The sequence below is a fragment of the Vipera berus genome (genome assembly GCF_964194415.1).
Source record: "Vipera berus genome assembly, chromosome: 1".
Taxonomy (NCBI): Eukaryota; Metazoa; Chordata; class Lepidosauria; order Squamata; family Viperidae; genus Vipera; species Vipera berus.
In genome coordinates, this window is record NC_138202.1 from 315,025,393 (window position 1) to 315,045,430 (window position 20,038).

The 20,038-nt window shown below is 36.3% G+C and overlaps 1 protein-coding gene across 2 annotated transcripts in view; it reads left to right on the plus strand.

Moving 5' to 3' along the window:
- The window catches only part of EML4 (EMAP like 4), a 156,151-nt gene that overhangs the window by 86,228 nt on the left and 49,885 nt on the right, over positions 1-20,038 (plus strand). For both annotated transcript variants that reach the window (XM_081315099.1, XM_081315100.1), the window contains exons 3-6: positions 7,938-8,067; positions 11,350-11,523; positions 15,997-16,125; positions 16,970-16,995. In XM_081315099.1, coding sequence (XP_081171225.1) covers positions 7,938-8,067; positions 11,350-11,523; positions 15,997-16,125; positions 16,970-16,995 — 459 coding nt within the window. The remainder of the gene's footprint in view (positions 1-7,937; positions 8,068-11,349; positions 11,524-15,996; positions 16,126-16,969; positions 16,996-20,038) is intronic.

A 20,038-nucleotide genomic window follows, 5' to 3' on the forward strand; every position in this document is an offset into this window, starting at 1 on the left:
ATCTAAGCAAGCAACACAACTCAAAAGAACACCAAGGACTCCATGGTTTAACCCAGAGCTACATATATTCTTTTCTGTTGGTAAAACTGCAACTTTTGGAATATTTACATTGAAACAAATATTAATAACATTATTCAAAAATGTCTATCATTTGGATTTGGATTACTAGCCAGTTATCTTTTCCATGTTTTGGACCAAGATTAGTTAGTATTTCTTTGAAACATGCATTACAAAGATAGCTCAAATACAAACAATCATCTTTTAGCATGTTTATTCTGCTATCATCATTTTTATTATTTTTATCTTTGACCTGCTGTAGTTTTTAAATAATAAAATTAGCTTCATTTAAAAGCTCTGCTTATTCAGTAATTTTGTTTGATACATTTTTGTAAAAATTCCCTTCATCATTCTTCGGCTTTATTAATAAAGATAATCTTGTCTTCCCGATTATGTGCCTGTAAAAAAAAAGAAAATTATGGAGGATTTTATCTGAATATAAGTTATCTTTTATTCACACAGATATTTGACAGAGCTTTAATGAATTATCTCTTGAATTTGGCAGATACTATTCTAGGAAATAGAGATGGAATTCATTATCTATGGAAGGTGTTTTCACCTTTTTGATGTCTCACAGTTTGATTAATCTTAATTACCTATACATAGGAACCCATTTCATATTCAGCTCTAATCTGGTTCCAGTCCTGAGTCAAATAATATTAGTGACTGCTGTTGAGGCAATTTATGTCTGTATTCGATATGCACCCTACCATTAATCTGTTTTTTATAGGGGAAGAGTGATGGTCTGTTGTAGTTGTTTCAGGCAATTCAGCTGCATTTGGCACTTAGAATGCCCTCTATAGCAGCCACATGCATAAAGGGAGCTATTCATTTGTATTGATTCATGGAAATACGTATCATTGGGGCAAATAAAGTTGACCTTGCCACATAGCTTGCCTTTAAAATGGTTGGCTTCTCTATGCGAATGTCAGTGACACAGTAAAGATGCTTAATCATCTGAAATGACCTTTTAAAACAGTGAAGTTTTCTTTACTAATGTATAAGACTTTTAATTGTGGATGATACAGAAATTTCATGATCCGGTGTCCCTTTGCTTCACTAAGTATTAGTTTTTCTTGACTGGGTAATCTTTGGAATAGTGACTTATAGCAGAGAAAGGCAACAAGGAATTCATTGCTATTTGGGGAAAGAAACTTGGAGAAATTAAAATTATTATTATACTGCATGTTGTTGGTAGTGAAGCGTTGAGTGTATTTGCAAGAATATAGATTAGTTTTAACTCAATTTCTTGCTTTTCAAAAAACTAAGTTGAGTTACATATGTTTTTAAATGATCAAGATATGAAATTACATTGAAAACTGCAAGTAGCCCTCAACAGTATTGTTTTCAGTGTGAAAATAAAAGTCGAGGAAAAACCCAACAAATTCTGCTTTATCCAGTAACAGTGTAAAGGACTGTTAAAATTTAACTTACAGTTTTATAGGAAATATCATTGGTTATAGGAAATATGATTGCATGCCCAGTACATTAAGATAGGTAGATGAATAGCCAGAGAGAACTTGCTCTGGAAAGAGCAACAATACTGAATCCTTGCACAACTCTTTTTTCTGCCTGCAAAGCACACGTATTCACATTTCTACAGAACACTGGAACTACACATTTTAGTTATACTAGGTGGGGAGAACTGTTCATTTACTGAGAGGTTCAAAATCTCATTGAAAAACTGCAATAATGGCATTTTTAACAGCATGTAAAAATAGTATGGCCTAATAATGAAAATGCTTAATATTTCAAATAAAGAAAATGTTATTCTTTGTTTTGGAAGAATGTGTATATCATTGGCAGCCCATCTGTTAAGATTCTACTCTGAGCTATTATTTGAAAAATACTATAAAACTTAGTATTGTTTTATCAAAATTTTGTGGAGCACATTTGGTTCCTTCCTTTAAGCCAGGGGTGTCAAACTGCTGGCCTGCAGGCCAGATGCGTCATGGCGAAACCACGCCCACCCCATTGCCGGCAATGGAAAAAAAGTCACGTGACATTGCAAGTTTGACATCCCTGCTTTAAGCAAACCAATCTGTTTAAGCATTATTAAACATGTTTTGCCATCAAGTTGCTGATGACAGTCCTTACATTTCCAGCTCAAGCATGCAGGATTTAATTTTTAGCACTTTCTCTTACAATCAGAGTACCTTAATGACCCTATTCTTTTGGATGAATTCATTGGGTAAGCCCTGTTGTCTAAACTCAGTAGATCAATACATGAAACAGCATTTTCATTGTAAAATATTCTCGCTCCCTTCAAATAGGTTCTGGTTTCCACAAATAAGTACTGTATACATTTTTTTTAGTAGGATAAACTAGCACTTGCATTCTTGGTTATCTTCTAGTATTTTATGGATATGCTTTGGTTGTTTGGTTTCGCATTTTTAATGTTCTGTTTTGCTATTTTTTTAAACAACAGCTTTATATTATTTTTATATGCTTTCATGAATATTAAATAAGTAATATGCATCTATTTATATATAGATTAATTTATCCCATTGAGCTTTATTTGAACTCTTTCTTTTTACAGTTTATGAATGCTAAAGATTTTACTACAGAATCCATGAATATAAACTATTTTTATCTCTGGGGAAACAGTAGTCTTGAAATGGATTGTTGGGGATGGAGAAAGCTTTTTATTGCTGTCCATGTTTACAGCAGTCCTGCTTCAGATTACTATTTCTCTACAGCTGTTAAATGTGAGAAAACAATGCCCTTGTTCTGGGCGCTGGATGGATAAAAAAATTAATTTGTTAATAACATTCAGTTGCACTTAGGCAAAAATGCCCTTAATCCACTTTATACAATGGAGCAGTCTTGAATGGTGAATTAATTTCACAGGAATCCATCTGACTTTTAGATAGGGAAAAAATTTTCTTTAGAAAATATCTTCCTAAAGTTTGTCCATTATTTAACTTTTACACTTGCTTTTTTTCATTTCCCCCCTATATACATACTGTATTTCTTGATCCCTTAAATTAAAAACATGCATACCAAGTGTAGTAGAATAGCTGATATATAAATGAATGAATGAATGAATGAATGAATGAATGAATGAATAAAAGGTAAAGGTAAAGGTTCCCCCGCACATGCGTGCTAGTCGTTTCCAACTCTAGGGGCCGGTGCTCATCTCCGTTTCAAAGCCGAAGAGCCAGCGTTTGTCCGAGGACGTCTCCGTGGTCATGTGGCCAGCATGACTAGATGCCAAAGGCGCACGGAACGCTGTTACCTTCCCACCGTAGTGGTCCCTATTTTCCTACTTGCATTTTTACGTGCTTTCGAACTGCTAGGTTGGCAGAAGCTGGGACGAGTAACAGGCGCTCACTCTGCTACGCGGCACTCGGGATTCGACCCGCCAAACTGCCGACGTTCTGATTGACAAGCTCAGCATCCTAACCCGCTGAGCCACCGCGTCCCTTTATATATATATATATACACACACACACACACATATACACATATACATATATATACATTATATATATATATACACACACACACATATACATATATACATACTTACATATACATACTACTTTTCTTTATAATTATTATGGAAATAAATGTATGTACTAATACATATATGCCAATAAATTATCCATTTTGGGTCCAAGGTGTAAATGCTATTGAAGCAGAAATTAGAAATAAATTGATGAAATAATAGATATCTTCTGGCCAAAATTACAAATTTTGACTACTTTTTGAAATAGATTGCTAATGTAAAGCTCTGGAGAGAGATGGCAGAGATTTTACACTTCATGTATAAAAAGATTATGAGTAGCATCCAGGTTTTATTGCATTTGGAGTTGACCCACTCAAATGAATGGCATAAATGAGTCATAACTGAGTCAAGTCCTTTTGACTTTAGCCAATGTAAAGCATTGTGCAGGACATTTATTATTATTGCTATTGTTCTCCAATTAAAATGATCTATAGTTTAATATCTTCAAAATATTATTAAAAGCCAGAAATAGACCTTTATAGTTCTGTTATAGCTACCTAAATGTTAGCCCTTCAAGAAGGCAGACAAGAAACAGAAACCTTGAGTTGTAACACAGACTAACTTTATTGTAAGAATCTTGCAAGTCTGAAAGTGATTCTCCCCTCTTTTAGTTTCCCCTTTGTACTAAGGCAGCATATTAAAAAGAGGCAATAATTGAGAAGGCAGTCATTCAGATTAACATGGCACATAATTATTCTGGTCACAAGTCCTCCACCAGACAAATGGGCACCATAGGTTAACCTTTTAATAAGGATTGAGGATCACAGAGAAAAAAGATACTCTTATGCCTAAAGCCCCAAAGAGCTTTAAAGACCACATATAGCCTAAAGAATCTTGCAAGTCTGCAAGATTCTTTAGGCTATATGTGGTCTTTAAAGTGCGTATAGTCAAGGCTATGGTCTTCCCAGTTGCAATGTATGGCAGTGAAAGCTGGACCATACGAAAGGCTGAGCGCCAAAGAATTGATGCCTTTGAATTATGGTGCTGGAGAAGACTCCTGCGAGTCCCTTGGACTGCAAGGCGATCAAACCGGTCAGTCCTAGAGGAGATCAACCCTGACTGCTCTTTAGAAGGCCAGATCCTGAAGCTAAAACTCAAATACTTTGGCCACCTAATGAGAAGGAAGGACTCACTGGAGAAGAGCCTAATGCTGGGAAAGATTGAGGGCAATAGAAGAAGGGGACGACAGAGAATGAGGTGGCTGGATGGAGTCACTGAAGCAGTAGGCGTGAGCTTAAATGGACTCCAGAAGATGGTAGAGGACAGGAAGGCCTGGAGGAACATTGTCCATAGGGTCGCGATGGGTCGGACACGACTTCGCAACTAACAACAACATAGCCTAAAGATCTACGGGTTCAAGTCAAGGGAAGCCAGTGCAACTGTGTAAGAACAATATAGTACAGTCTCTCTTAGTATCCTAGAGATTAACTTATCTACCACATATTAAACTTTGTACTATTCCCCAAAGTACTTTGATATAAGATATACATCAGTAATGCAGCTGCAGGCTACTGGCTAATGTACCATTGGTCTGAGATCATTCTTTTTGAAGATTATACCAGGTGAGACTAGGATCAGGACGGTTTTCAGATTGGACACTGCTCTTTCTGGGCAGGTTTAGTTCCAAAATCCATTCCATTTTCCCCAATACAATCATTCACAATTAACATCCTTATTTTGCTGATTTTAGTCTTTTTTGTTTTTGTTTAGAGCAAGTGAAGTGTTAATACCACTTTATAATGCCTTTGTGAGGCCACACTTGGAATACTGCATCCAGTTTTGGTCACCACGATGTAAAGATGTTGAGACTAGAAAGAGTACAGAGAAGAGCAACAAAGATGATCAGGGGATTGGAGGCTAAAACATATAAGGAACGGTTGTGGGAATTGGGTATGTCTAGTTTAATGAAAAGAAGGACTAGGGGTGACATGATAACAGTGTTCCAATATATCAGGGATTGCCACAAAGAAGAGGGAGTCAAGCTATTCTCCAAAGCACATGAAAGCAGGACAAGAAGCAATGGATGGAAATTAATCAAAGAGAGAAGCAACCTAGAACTAAGGAGAAATTTCCTGACAGAACAATTAATCAGTGGAACAACCTGCCCAGAAGTTGTGAATGCTCCAACACAAAGTTTTTAAGAAGAGACTGGACAGCAATTTGTCTGAAATGGTATAGGGCAGGGGTCAGCAACCTGAAACAGTGAAAGAGCCACTCAGAACCGGTTCCCTCACAAAAGGAAAAACTGGGAGCCGCAAAAAAATGCGTGTGCCTGCGTGTACATGCCCGCATGCGCAGAACAGGGTTTGACGGAAGAGTGGAGCCAAGGCGAGATATGCACCTACCCTGCATATTTGAATTGATTGGTTGAACTTTTTTAGTCCCACTTTTTTTTTTTTGGACTGAAAGAGCCGCATGCGGCTCCGGAGTTGCAGACCTGTGGTATAGGGTTTCCTGCCTAGGCAGGAAGGTCCCTTCCTACTACTACTACTACTACTACTACTACTATTATTATTATTATTATTATTATTATTATTATTATTATTATTATTATTATTATTATTATTATTTCAACAATACAGTAAAATCTATTTCAAATGAATACATAAATAAAATTAATTTGACACAAAACAGCTCATTAAGAGCACTATAAAGGCTGGTATAGAATTTTTGAATGAAAATAAGCTTTATCTTTCATTGAAACCAGTACTTCCCACAAACAGAATTTAGAGAGAGATTGCCATAGCTGGTGAATGATATAATGAAGAAATAGATTTGAGTATAATTATCATATTGGTAATATCCTGTGTCAATTCTTCTGATAATTTCACATCATGGTTTCATGTAATTGTTAAAAACATTGACGATTAGATGGAGCCTTGAGGAACTCCTGTATCTACTCCTGTTTGAGGAGGTATAGTGTATGAACGATATCATTGCAATTCAATTCCCCATTCCCAAATTCCAGACTATCCAAAAGGAGATTATAGTTAATAGTATTGAAAGCCCCTGAGAGAAATAATTTGTGTGACAACACAGTCATACTCTGTAATCCTTGAATACCATCTGTCAGTCCAACTACTAAACCATCTCAATCTCAGAGACTGCTTAAAGGCAGTTTGAAATGGATATATTTCTACTCTTAGAACTTTTGAAGATAATTGGTATCATTTTTTCTATCACTTCTCAACCACAGAATCTTGTAGATTATCTACTAACAAAGGAAAACCTTTTAACAGTCTAATTATTCATTTCCTCCTTTAAACGTGGAGTTGTCCTCTCTCCCTCCGTGAGGCATGAATAACATATGTTCAATATTCTAATCATTTCCATTCATGATGAAATCAGCTACATTAAGCAAAGACCCAAAGGATTGATGGTAAACAGTGCTTCCACAAGCAGCTTATCCATATCTTCAGGACTTAAAAAGTGTACCCCCTTATCTGAGTCTGCTGTCCGGGTTAGCTCAGCTATGAAAACAAATTATCAGCAAATACAGCATATTGGTAAAAATATCACAGAAAAGTTTCTGGAAGCAAATTTAAATTGGACAGATTTAAATCCTAATCTGGGAAATCTCTGCTAGATGTGAGTTTGCCAATTCAATATATGCAAAATAAATGACTTCTTTCTTGCATGTCCTGCCCTAATATAAGGCTTCAAATGAGCTCCGTGCTGTGTTACTGAATTGTTGTTTGTATTCCAATCATCTACCTTGCTGCTTTTATAGTTTTCTGTAAAGTTGTTTTAAAGCAGATTGAAAAGGATAATCAAAAACAGGGTAACCTGTTCCAGGTAACCAACAGGACATTAACAGTCTGAAAAGATGTTCTGCTAATTAACTGCAACTATGTATTTTTTCTGAACGTAATAGGTATATATCCCATTATTTTAAAATACATTATTTATTGTAATCATAAAAGACATCTAAATAATCCGATGCCATTGGTTTCGTTCTACTCCTAAAATATATCTTTGGAGTTTTCCATTTGCACGTCAATTGCATATTAAGATCTAGTCAACCAATTCAAAGATTTTTCCATGTAAACTAATAGTTCAAAATAACCTCATTTTATACTGCACTAGGAAAAGATTTTGTTCCTGAAAAATGAAAGGGAAAAATAAATTAAAACTTTTATTCCAAATCATGTTTTGTTGATTCAAACAAATTTTGAAATGACAGTATTTACTTAAATTCTGCCCACGGGCAATTGTTGACTAACAACTGCTATATATACACTAATTGTGCAGTTCTTTTTTTAAAGAAAATGTCCTGTCAAAATTGATCTTCAGTGCAATAAACCCTATTTAAAATCAGATAATTATTGTGAAAACTGCTTCAGATTATTTTCTTACTATATTTGTTTAGGTCAGCCTGCTCTCCGTGAAGCTGTCTCTTTGTCCTGCATCACCAATGGAAGCACGGGAAACAGAAAAAATAATCGTAGTCCATCTATCCCGATTGCTGGGAAAAAAACCCTCTCATCTGCTGCTAAAAGGTATATCTTATGCTATCTGTCTGTATGTCTGTCTGTCTTTTTATTTATCACATTTCTATACCTCCCATATTACCTAAGTGACTGGGCAGCTTACAAAAAAAAAACATGTCAGAATATAAAAGCATAAATTAAAAACAGAATTGAAAGAGTTACAATATTAAAAGTTAGAAAGTTAAAGAGAGTATATTCTGACAACACCAGCCATCCCCAGGATTGCTTAACAATCTTTGGCTCCCATGCTAATGGGGAAGTCTTAAATAAAGTCTTAACATTCTTTCTGAAGTCCAGAAGAGTAGAGGCCCACATTACCTCTGGGGATAAGATATTTCAGAAGGTGGGGCAACAGCAGAAAAGGGTCTCTTCCTGGATCCTGCTAGGCAAAATACTTTAATTAATGGGATGCGCAACTGGGAGGATAGGATGATGTAAATGGGACAAGACAGTTCCTCGAGTAACCTGGTCCCATACCATGAAATGCTGTAAAGATGATAACCAATACGTTGAATTAAACCCAGAAGTAAACTGCATCCAATACACCTTGCATAGCAGATATGTTATATGTGTAATCTTAGGGATGCCCAGGATTGTTTGTATCACCAAGATTTGAACCAGTTGCAGCTTCTGGATTTGTTAAAAGGGTGCCCATGTAGCACACATTGCAATAGTTCATATGGGAGGTGACTAATGTATGAAAGAACTTCTTGATCCAGGCACATAAGATGAAGTTGAGTGAAAGGCACTCCTAGCCACAACCACCACCTGCTCCTTGCACAGGAGTTGAGTCCAGGAGAACCCAGTTTGCATACTGAGTCCATCTGGGGCAGTGCAACCCCATGCAGGACCAAAAATGTATACCTTAGATGTACCATACCCACAGCCACTCCTTATTAACCAGGGTTCAGTTCACCTGTTGTTCCCCCTCCAGTCCTCCACAGTCTCCAAGCAGTATGAAGTGGCAACATCCATATTACTTCACCCAGGATGGAGATATACACCTAGGTATCATCTATATTAAGAATGCATTAACATTTGCTAAGACCAATTAGCATGTCGGCCAGGTGGGACATAGATCCCAGGGACTATGTCCATTTCTTCAGGTCCAATAGGCTCAAACTGTTCTCAGATAACTGGGTAAGAACATTCCCCAAGCATACCCAGAGATCTGCATCATGTTTGGTCTCCAACTAAGAACAGATCCAAGTGATTTTATATCTGCCTGGGGAATTGAAAATTCATCAGTGTAGCCCTAAAGATTTTCAATGGAATGCATTTACATGAGCTTGGTAAGCAGATTAGTACAAAAATCTGCCACTACCTTTTCCTTCTTAATCTGTCTCCCCATCTCAGCTTTCTTTTTGTGTAATTTAGGGGTCTAGGATATGGTATGTTCTTTATAGTTAGACCTTGAGCTATAACTATTTGTTCAGTGACCACTGGAAATTATGGTGGCACTGAATGAATGGTATTTACATCCAGTCCTCAAAGTTATAGCCATTGCAGTGTCCCCATGGTCACATGATCAGAATTTGGGTACTTGGTAGCCTGCACATACTTACAAGTGCAGGGGCACTTCAGCTCCCCTCACTTGCTCTTTTGGCTGTCCTGCACAGTGACATTCCTTGGCGACAGTACTGAAATAGAGGCCCAGGCTTTCAATAATCCCAGTTGGCTGCATTGCTTCCGGGTTTCTGTTTAACCCCAGTGCTGCTGCTGAGTGTGCCCCAAACCCTGCTCTGGGCCAGCCACCCCAATGCCATGGGCCCAAGCCCTTGCTATCCTGAATCCACAGGTTATGCTGCATTTGGCTGACCTTAAATCATCTTCCTCCTGATGCTCATGAGACACATTTGCCCGGCTCTGTGTGAGGCAATGCTGCTTCAGTGCACAGGCCTTTTTTCCAAGGCAGCTTACACCATTCTTTAAACAGCACACCCCATCCTTGTTTGGAAGGCCTCAGAAGCTTTCTGCATTGTGACACTGAAGAAGGTACTTGGATAAGCAGCGAACGAACAAGAAAAGAAGTCCAGTTGCCATGACTCAACTTTCAGACAATTCTACCTGCGTGACTGAGAATCTTCATTGATATATTGAGAGAATGGGGCATGTTATTTTTTAAAAATACTCTTCATATTATTATTATTTGGAAAATGACACAAGCGGCCTTGGGAAGAAAGCTTAATATGACCAGTAACTGCCTCCCATAAGGGCAGATTTCTTGTGCCTCATCTGTAGTGGGAGGAAGATGGTAAAAATCAGCTGTGCGTTGCCGGGCCTGCAGAGTGCAGGATGGTGGGAGCAACAGGGGCTTTGTGCTTTGACACTAGGATGGCTGGCTGCTGCAGAGGCTTGCGATGGCACTCCCTGGCAGAGGCTGAGGGCGATGGCTGAGTAGCTGAGATTGCTGAATGCCTAGGTCTCTGCTTCAGCCACAGTGGTAGGGCACTGCCACTGAGATCAAGACTGCCAAAAAGGCAGAAATGGAGAGGGGGGAAGAGATGTCAGGAAGTCCAAGAATTCTCACAATTACCTTTAGAAGATAACCAGAGATCAGGAAGTTGGAGTACAGAAGGCAGCTAGGCCATGTGGCATAATTGAGGAGAAGAAATCTTGCCAGTTTTACTTTCCTTACTATGCTTTGCTCCCTCTTGTCCAGTAGCACTAGCATAAAGTGAGCGAAAGGTGACCTGGAGTGGGCAAAAGTATGTGGAACTCAGTAGGTTGACAAGGATCCTTTTCCTGTGGGGACCCAGCAGGGCAGGATCGGCGGGGGGGGAATAGGTGGGTGGTGTGTTGTAGTTATCCCCATGGTCATGCATAAAGGTGAATGACTGCAGGGGTGCTGAAATGTGTTTGTGTATACCTTTTATAAGTTCAAATGTTCATTAAATGGCCTGACTTAACTCGAGGACTATTCTGTATTTGCTATGTGTAATTTATAGTTTTGGTTGGGTTGGTGTGTTTTTTTGAAATCTATAGAATATTGCTTGGAAAAATATAGCATATGATAACCTATATGTTTTAGACAGTGATGGGATGATGATGAGGAATTCCACAGATCACGTAATGTATAAATTACTCACTAAATTCTTAGACCAAGTATCTTATCTTTTAATAGGTAAATTAAAATTCTTAATGTAAAAGCTGGATGAAGAAAATTGTTTAAATATCTGGTTCTTCTGTAACCTGATTCACTTTTATGGCTTCTTTCCTATTTGTTTGCTTTAAAAATAATTGATATGTTTATATATGTGTGTACATACTTTTTTATACTTTGTTTTGCAGTGGTACAGAAAAAAAGAAGGAAAAACATCAAGGACAAACAGAGAAAAAAGAGGACTCTCATTCTAGTGACCAAACCCCACAATCTCAAGTATCACCTTCTCCCCAACCCTCTGCACAGATTCTCCCAACACACAGGCAGACCCCAGAAGTCAAGAGCTCTGCTCCAGGCAAAAGGTTTCCTAAATACACAGCTAGGAAGCAATTGCAATGATACTAACATTACGCTTTGCTCTCCATTAAAAGCATGCATATGTCTTTTAAAATCTTCCATTCTTCTTTTGAACTCCCTTTAGAGTTCATATTGCTTGTTGCTGGAGAGTTAACAGTTCTCCACCAAGCCACTTTTCCCCCAGGTCATATTTATTAGAAACATTTAGAATGGTAGTCAGTTTAAAATAGCACCATAATATATAAAGCAAGAGCAAAATATTTTAAAACATTATTTAAAAGAAGCCCAAATAATGGTAAGAGCTGTCAGAGGCTTAACAGTAGTTTTTATTGCCTGTCTGAAATTCAGCAGTAATAATCAATCTGATCTTCATTCAGCAGCAGTTATGTAACATGTGAGGTAGTGGTCAACTAGAAGTCTACTTACAGTCTTACAGGGTTGCTTTGATCCAGTCATTGTCAGCTGAATCTACCACACAGAGTTATTGTTTCTGTGAGGAAACAAGCATTATGTGAACCTCTGGAGGACAGGCAGATCATGCATTTAACAATTAAAGGCATAATTATAAATGGCTTGCTACTGAGATAACTGCCCTGAAGTAAAATTAGCCAAAGGAGAAAAATATACTGAAGGCAGGAGAGAAAGATTAATGTAGTGGCAAGGACTGTCCATTTAACAATGCATTCTGAAAAAGAAATGTATACACAATGTGAATGATCACACTGTTCATATCTACAGTAACTATAGTGGATCCTTGCTGCATTTCATAGTTTAATGAGCAAAAAATATTCAGCTATTCAGAGGATTACATGCTAATGACCCTCAATTCTTTTCACTAGCATTATAAACCTTTTTGCACATTGTTTCTTAGGATGTTCGGCGTTGGGTGGCTTGCAGTGCTTCCTTTTTTCTGCTGGGTGCTTTGTATATTATCTTCTTTGTTTTGATGCCAGTTTAGGAAACTCTTTCCCATCATGTCTGGCTATCTATTCTGGCTACTATTCTGCAGGGAATTGATAAAGAGGTCTTTCCAATCTCGTAGCACTATTGAATTATAGATACCAAACACTGGAGTTAAGCATTGCATATGTAAAGCAGTAGCTGTAGCACCTTTTCTGATTTAGGATAAAGGAGACAAATAGCAAAATTTCCTAGGCACTCTGGTTCCAGAATCTTTGAATATTTTTTTTTTAAAAATTACCATGAAAACTCTGAACTCTTTGAAGCAAACATAACAGCCTTGAGGCTTGTTTCTGAAATGATCTAAAAAGAGTTCCCCAATTAGATTTTGCATTAAAAAATAGAGACAGAACATGCAAACTTCTAGGCAGATCATAAGAACTAAATCCCATATATTCAAATTATTTTGCATATTAGTTTGTGCTGGATAATCCCAAAGCTGCATCCAGTTAATTTGAAAATTTGAATAAATTATTCTGTCCTAACAGTGTATGGCAGTCAATAGTTCTGTATGATTCTAGTCAGAGGCTTTTAAAAATCAATAAAGATTCTATTTAACTAAAATCTAAAGTGTACAGTCTGTAACTGATACCTGAGAGATACCACCTCTTAAGTATCTGAATCAGGCTGAAATCTCTTGTGCAATTCCCCCCCAATACATTTAAAAATACCCAGAATCTTATGTAATTTTTTAATATATTTTTAATGTAAATAAATAAATCAGTAAAATAGTGTTACACATTTCAGTTGCTATTGGTGGCATTTTTCTCCAATGGAGGAAGCTGCAAAATCAAAATGATTTTTTAAAAGTATATTTTTGAAATGTAGCTAAGGGATAGGCAACCTGTTATTCCTCAGATTATAAAACGGTTGAGCCAAGGTAGCAATAACAATAGCACTTAGAGTCATTTACTTATATACCACTTCATAGTGCCTTACAGCCCTCTAAGAGTCAACATATTGCTTGCCACAATCTGGGTCCTCATTTTAATCAGGGATTGCAGAATTTTTTCCTCCACAATATTTGTAGGATACAAAGTTGCCTATCCCAAGGTATGGGCTAGTTACATATTATTTAACTTAAGTTTCACTGTGATCAAGTAGAAACATTCATGATTAATTTTGTTGTATTAATTTTATTGCAACTAACTTTCTATGAATTCACCCTGTATATTTTAATAATTGTTGGACAGAAACATACATGTGTATTGTTGCAAAAGCAGGGGAATCAAATACTATTGATTAAAGCTCCTTCAAATTGTTGAAACATGAGTTTCATGTTCCTATTTCTATGAAATAGAAAATACATCTTGCAAGCCATGTTTCAGACACTACTATTTTTATTGACCCTTCTGTCCTAAATAAAACTATTACATTCCATTAAATAATCACTTAAGGTCTGATGACCTTCCACTGCCTTAGATGGGTAGCAAATTGAGCAAAAATGTGTGAGCAAATATGTATGCTTTTTGCTTCTTCAAGAGCAGTTTGAATCAGAGATTAGATCTGAACCTCTACATATGTGACTTGGGTTTTTTATATGAGGTGTGTATGTGTGTGTTCCCATATGCTGGGAAGCTGTACTTGCTTGGTGTCTACAGTACTTGGAGACACGGCAGATGCTTTCCATGTAAGCAAAATCATGAGGTTTAACGCAGCTCTAACCAATGCATGTTTAACAGTTTGTCATGAACTCTGTTATCCTGCACAAAATTAGCTTTAACATGGAGTTTGGTCTGTTCTTTCTAGTATCTTCCTGTACAAGGTATCTGTTCCTGGGATCCGCATGTTAATTTGTGACTTTCTGAGCAAGGAAAATGTGCACTCTCATTTTTTCCCTAAAGTTTGACTTCATAACTTTTGTTACTTTCTTTTTTCCTTCTAGCTTTTGCAGTTCTTGTGGAAATTAACTTACATTTTCACAAATTGTCTTTTTAAAAATTGTCTTAATGGGATTCATTGCAAAGCAGTTAATTGGGCAACTGTAGAAATGTGACTATTGTAATTTTCAGCCTGACAAGATGACTGAGTGACAGTCTTGTTTTCTTACCTGGAAGAGGTTTATCCTGTATCTCCCAAGGAAATGGACAAGATTCTTAGTTCTATTATTCTAGCTGTTTCGTCATTAAATCCATGACTCTCCTGATTGGTGAAGATTTATATGATCCACACAGTGATAAATTCCTTTTGAATGAGACAATAATAATGCTCAACTTTGAATGGGGTGTGATACACTTCTCAAAAGCCATCATTAAACCCAACAATCCTGGACCACATTTATCCAATCTTAGTCTCCTTTTTGGGGGGGAAGGTTCTTGAGATGGTGGTTGGACTGGAGTTTCAGGTTTCCACACCAGACCATTGGATTCAGATAGCATTTACTCATAACTGTGAAACCAGGGCGGTCATAGTACAGCCATCCTGTTTCTTCTTGTCTCTCAGCAGCTTTCAGTACCTTCAATCATGGTATCCTTCTGGCCCAGCTAAGGAGATTGAGAGTGACTGACTTGGTGTTACACTGATTCTCCTCCTTTCTTTATGGCTGTTTCTACCGGTAGTTGGTATTGGGGAGAGGAGATATCAAGCCTGAAACTTGATGCTCTCACACTTCATGTTCTCACCCTTTATTTAACTTCTAAATAAAGCTACTGGAAACATCTGTCAGCCTGTGGTCAAGAAGCATCTGTACACAAATAATGGTCAATTGTACATCTCAGCCTCTGGGCACTCAAGTGATGATGTCAAGATTTTATTCCAGTGCCTAGAGGCTGTTAAGATCTAAATGGGGAGAGCCAGGCTTAAATTCAACTCTTTAAGACTGTTTGACAATGGGTTCATGGATCATCTGGCTTAGGACATTTTCTGTCCTTACTTCTGAATTATACTTTTCCAAATGGAATTAATGTACAGTTTGGGGATCTGCCTGGACTTGTAGCTATTTGAAGTCCTGGTGGCAACAGTGGTTTTGGAGGGAAACGTTCTATTTCTGATAACCTACTTTATTGTGGTTAGCAATAATTTATTCTTTGTAATCTTGTCAAAGCATTAAGATTACCAACCAGAACTAGATGAAAAATAGAAGACTGAAGAAGAGCTGTGAGCACATGTCCAACCAGGACTCATAGGCTCCTTTATTTTAAAAAAATCTCCCCTGGTTTTCCCCCTGATTTAAAATAGGGAAAGTTGTCAAGTTATTGTTTCTAGATTTGGGAATAACAATGCCAATCAAGTGATCTTTTTATTTTTACCAAGTGTTTTAGAGCAACCTTTGATAACTGTACTAAGAGGCTTGAATAAATGTTGCCCTTTTGACTGTCTTTCAATATCCAGTTAGAGCACTATCTAATCCTTTCTGAGAGTCCTGTGGATTTCCTTGGAGAAAGGCCTATCCTAGCATTTCTTTTATCTTCTGCTGCTTGACCTGTTTTGTTTCCAGCACAATTGCTTGCAGTATCTCATTTAGTCCTTGGTTTAACATATATACTAAATATAGAAATACACTGTGCTTGTCTTTCTAGTTTGAAGAGATTATCAACAATTGAAAAATCACAAAGCTCATGGGAAAGTTCAGAAGACAGTCGTAATAAATTAGTAAGAGCAACTTCTGCATCAAAATTGATGCCTAAAAGTGTCAAGAATGCAGATAAGTAAGTACTGGATTCCTTGTTGGCATCAGAAAAGTTATTCTGAGTTGTTAGTCTAGAAACCTTTGTAAAAATATAATAATTTTGAAGACCAGTCCTGTCTTTCACTATCACTGGTGGAATTGATTTTCTCCTTCCTTGAGTTTATCACTGCCACCACTCAAATCTGTTGGAAATAAAGGCACCAAGAGCAGATTTGGGAATTAAGATAAGGAAGATCACATTTCTTGAGCAAAATTATGAAATGTTGGATGATGCCCTGTACAATTGCATTGACTTTCATCCCCTTTCCAACATTTTAATGTGCAAGTTATGAACCTACATGATTTTTGGTGGTGTAGTTCTAGAAAAGCTCCAGGTGTATGTTTCATTCATCTTCTGAACACCTGCATTCTTACTTTACCACATTTTCCCCTTTAATTAGGTAGCTTTGAAGTAAATTGTTCTGTTACATTACTTAATCAGAATCTTACCATTATTTAGATTTCATATAAAGCCAAATTACTTTTTCAAAATATAAAATGTAAAAGTTTTAAAATAGATTCATATCAAAAATTCCTTTTTAAAAATGCATATTTTATTCATTACTTTTCATGTAGATGATTTAACACTATAATTTGTGTCAATGTCACTGTATTTTAAGATCAAAATCTTCTTCTCCTGTTCATAACACCCTCTAATTCTGTTAGAAAACAATAGTCATTATCTCCAGCCAGTAAATCCAATGGGCCCTGTCAGCTGAAAATTATGCTAACCCATCTGAAGGATTTCAGTTAAGGATGAATGATCTAAACCTTTCGGATTTATGCTTTTATATATTAGTAATACCATGCTTTTCTTTCCATAGACACAAAGATGTGATTGTCAGTCAAGGTAATCAGAAATATTTGCTTTTTGCTGTTATTAATTAAGATTAATATGTTTGATAATCATTCTCAGTAGTTGTTTTGGAATAATTAGCATCTATTGTTAACATGATAAAATTGATTTACTGTTTACAGTTCAATAGATTTGTTTATCTTGCCTGCTTACCTCTGCAGTGGAAATATTGCAAATATTACTTAGAAGAACTTTGCATCTAAAAAACCTGTGTGTCCTGATTCATATATCTTTGTGCACAATCAACTGTGAGTTTGGATCTGCTGCCTTCATTTTAAACTACTGGAGTTTTGTCGTGCAGAAAAAACTACAGGCTGCTGTATAGTCATATTAAACATTGGGCTTGGGTATGGCCCAAAACCCCATACTAAAATGCAGCATAATACTCTGTTTGCTGTGACAATTGTTTGGCTTTCCAATTCAGCATAGAGTCTCTGTGGTTTATTTGCTGTACTTGATTTCTTTCTCATGTGCATATACAGGTAGTCCTTGGTCACTTAGTGACCTTTCAAGTTATGATGGACTTTCTCTGAAGTTCTGGCAATCAGCCCCTCCCCATAGCAACATCACTGCATTTTGGGTGCTCGACAACTGCCCTCATTTATGGCCATTTGCAGCATTCTATTGTCACGTGACCATGATGATGGGGCACTAAATTTACTCTACATTTCCAGCATTTACTCCTTATTTTCAGCAAAAACCACCCCATAAGAAACAATGGGTTTGCTTAATCACCATGGTATTCACTTAAAGAGTACATCATTTACTATCATTGTGTTCACTTAGCAACCATCTCATAAAATTGGATCCAGTCATGTGGTGACTTGTTTTATGACTGCCACTACTTACAATCATAATTGCTGGCTCAATTACAGTCATAACTTGAGGATGACACATTTATTTTGCAAACTTAGATTTGTTGCAATGGTAGGCTTCACCTGAGACAAAAAACATCTGGGAGTTTTTTTGATTTCTACACATAAATAAAAAATGTTAACCCTAAAAAAGAATAATCAAGGTATTGATTAAAATGATTCATGCTTAAATGTTGTTTGTTTTGTTTTGTTGGCTTTAATTTGGATTTTTATTCTTTCCTCTTCCACAAAGCACATGAGATCATCTATGCAATTTTTAATTGTAATTATTGGAATTTTTTAACTTCAATAATACAATATTGTAATCACATAAACACATTTCTCTCTAATTGACAAATGTTCATTGGATAATGGACACAAATACACATACCTAAGCTGAGTTATTGTCCAGGTACTCTCCTTCTAATAGTATGAAATGCTAACTAACAGATCCTTTCTTGCCTTTGGTATTCTGTATTCCCAGTTATACAGTAGCCTCACATCAGGATGAAGAGCAAATAAATAAATAATAAATCCAAAACTTGAAAACTTTAAAAAAAAATATGACAAAACTTACAAAAGAAACTTGTTTATGTCAGAAAATGCTGCTTATTTGGCTGAAGACATATCAAAAGAAGTTTAAAACGTGTTGAATTATATATTTACCTTACTCTTAGCTAATAAAAGTTCTTATTGAGGATTAGAAGAAAGTTGCTTTGATTTGCAAACATGACTGAAACATAAATGTTGAAAACAAGTTCATTTAGCTGTATGGCCTATATACTAAAATGGCTGCAATTTGTCTTTTGTAGAGGCATACACATAGTCATGCTTATGACTTCACACAATTTCATAATTTGACTATCTGCAGATATGGAATTATCTTCCTCCTCATTGTATGGTTCAGATGATTTACTTATCTATCCCTATACTTTGGCAAATGCCCTTTACTTATTTGGTATTTCTTTTGTGGCACTCCATACACCAACCTTTTCTTCCTTGTTTTTTTTCCAAATTTGTTGAAGCTGCAACTCCCCATATTTTCCAACTACTTTATAGGATAATGATTTTAATACCAACACACTGAGAGTGCCAGGTTGGGAAAGGTTTCTGAAAATGGACATTTCTCTATTACGCCATTTATTTATTTTATCAAATTTATATGGCTACCTGTCTCACACAGGGTTTAAATACTACTTCTGCCACATAGTGCTAAGAAGGTTACACAATCCTATACAGTACAATATCAATATGACAAGATATAACATCTCTTACCCATCTTGGTCAAGACTGATAAATATGCAAATTTCTTCTTTATATTAATGTGCATTTTAATGTAGCTTTAATTGTATTAGATAACCGTACAATTATTAAAATGCACATTAATATAATTTTTGTCAACTTTAAACTAGATAAATAGTAGTTTGTGAAAATGAGTAGCTATAAATGGTATAAGGCCTTTTTATATAATGATTAGTACATTTCTAAAGATAATATATTCAGAAAGAAACTGTATAATCTTTTTCTAAAATTTTCAAATCTAAAGATTTTCATACTGACAATATTTTTCTCTTTTAATCCTACTGATTTTCAGTGTCCTTAGGGCTTTGGGGGCCTTTTCCATATCTGTATTAGTTAATTGTCACAGTAAATTGGATCAAGGTTACTGTAGAGCACTTTGGAAAAAAAGTGGACTTCTAAATATTACATATTACATGGATTAATGTTTCTTGCTTATTATTCTCTAAAAATAATACTGATTATAGCATAAATATTATTAGATTAGAATCTTTTTACATGATGCATGAGTTGTTTCTGGCTATATAACACACGCACACACACAGGATTAAGAGTATAGGTACAATAGTCTGGCACATGGTGGGAAGAGTTTGTTCTTTTTTTATTATTATTTTTGCTTGTTGTGAGCTGTATAGGAGCAAGCAACCAAACAAATTATTTAAATAAATAAATACCTGAGATATGTGTCAAAGCCAGCATTTATGCATCCCTCAGTTTACCTTCTTTTCTTTCTTAGTAGCAGTGAGGAGGGATCTGAATCTTCCACTTTAAATTTTACCACACATCACATTTAGAGTCAGATTAAAGCAACTAAAATGATCAAAGGCCTGGAGACTAAAACATATGAAAAACGGCTACAGGACTTTGCTTTGGTTAGTCTAAAG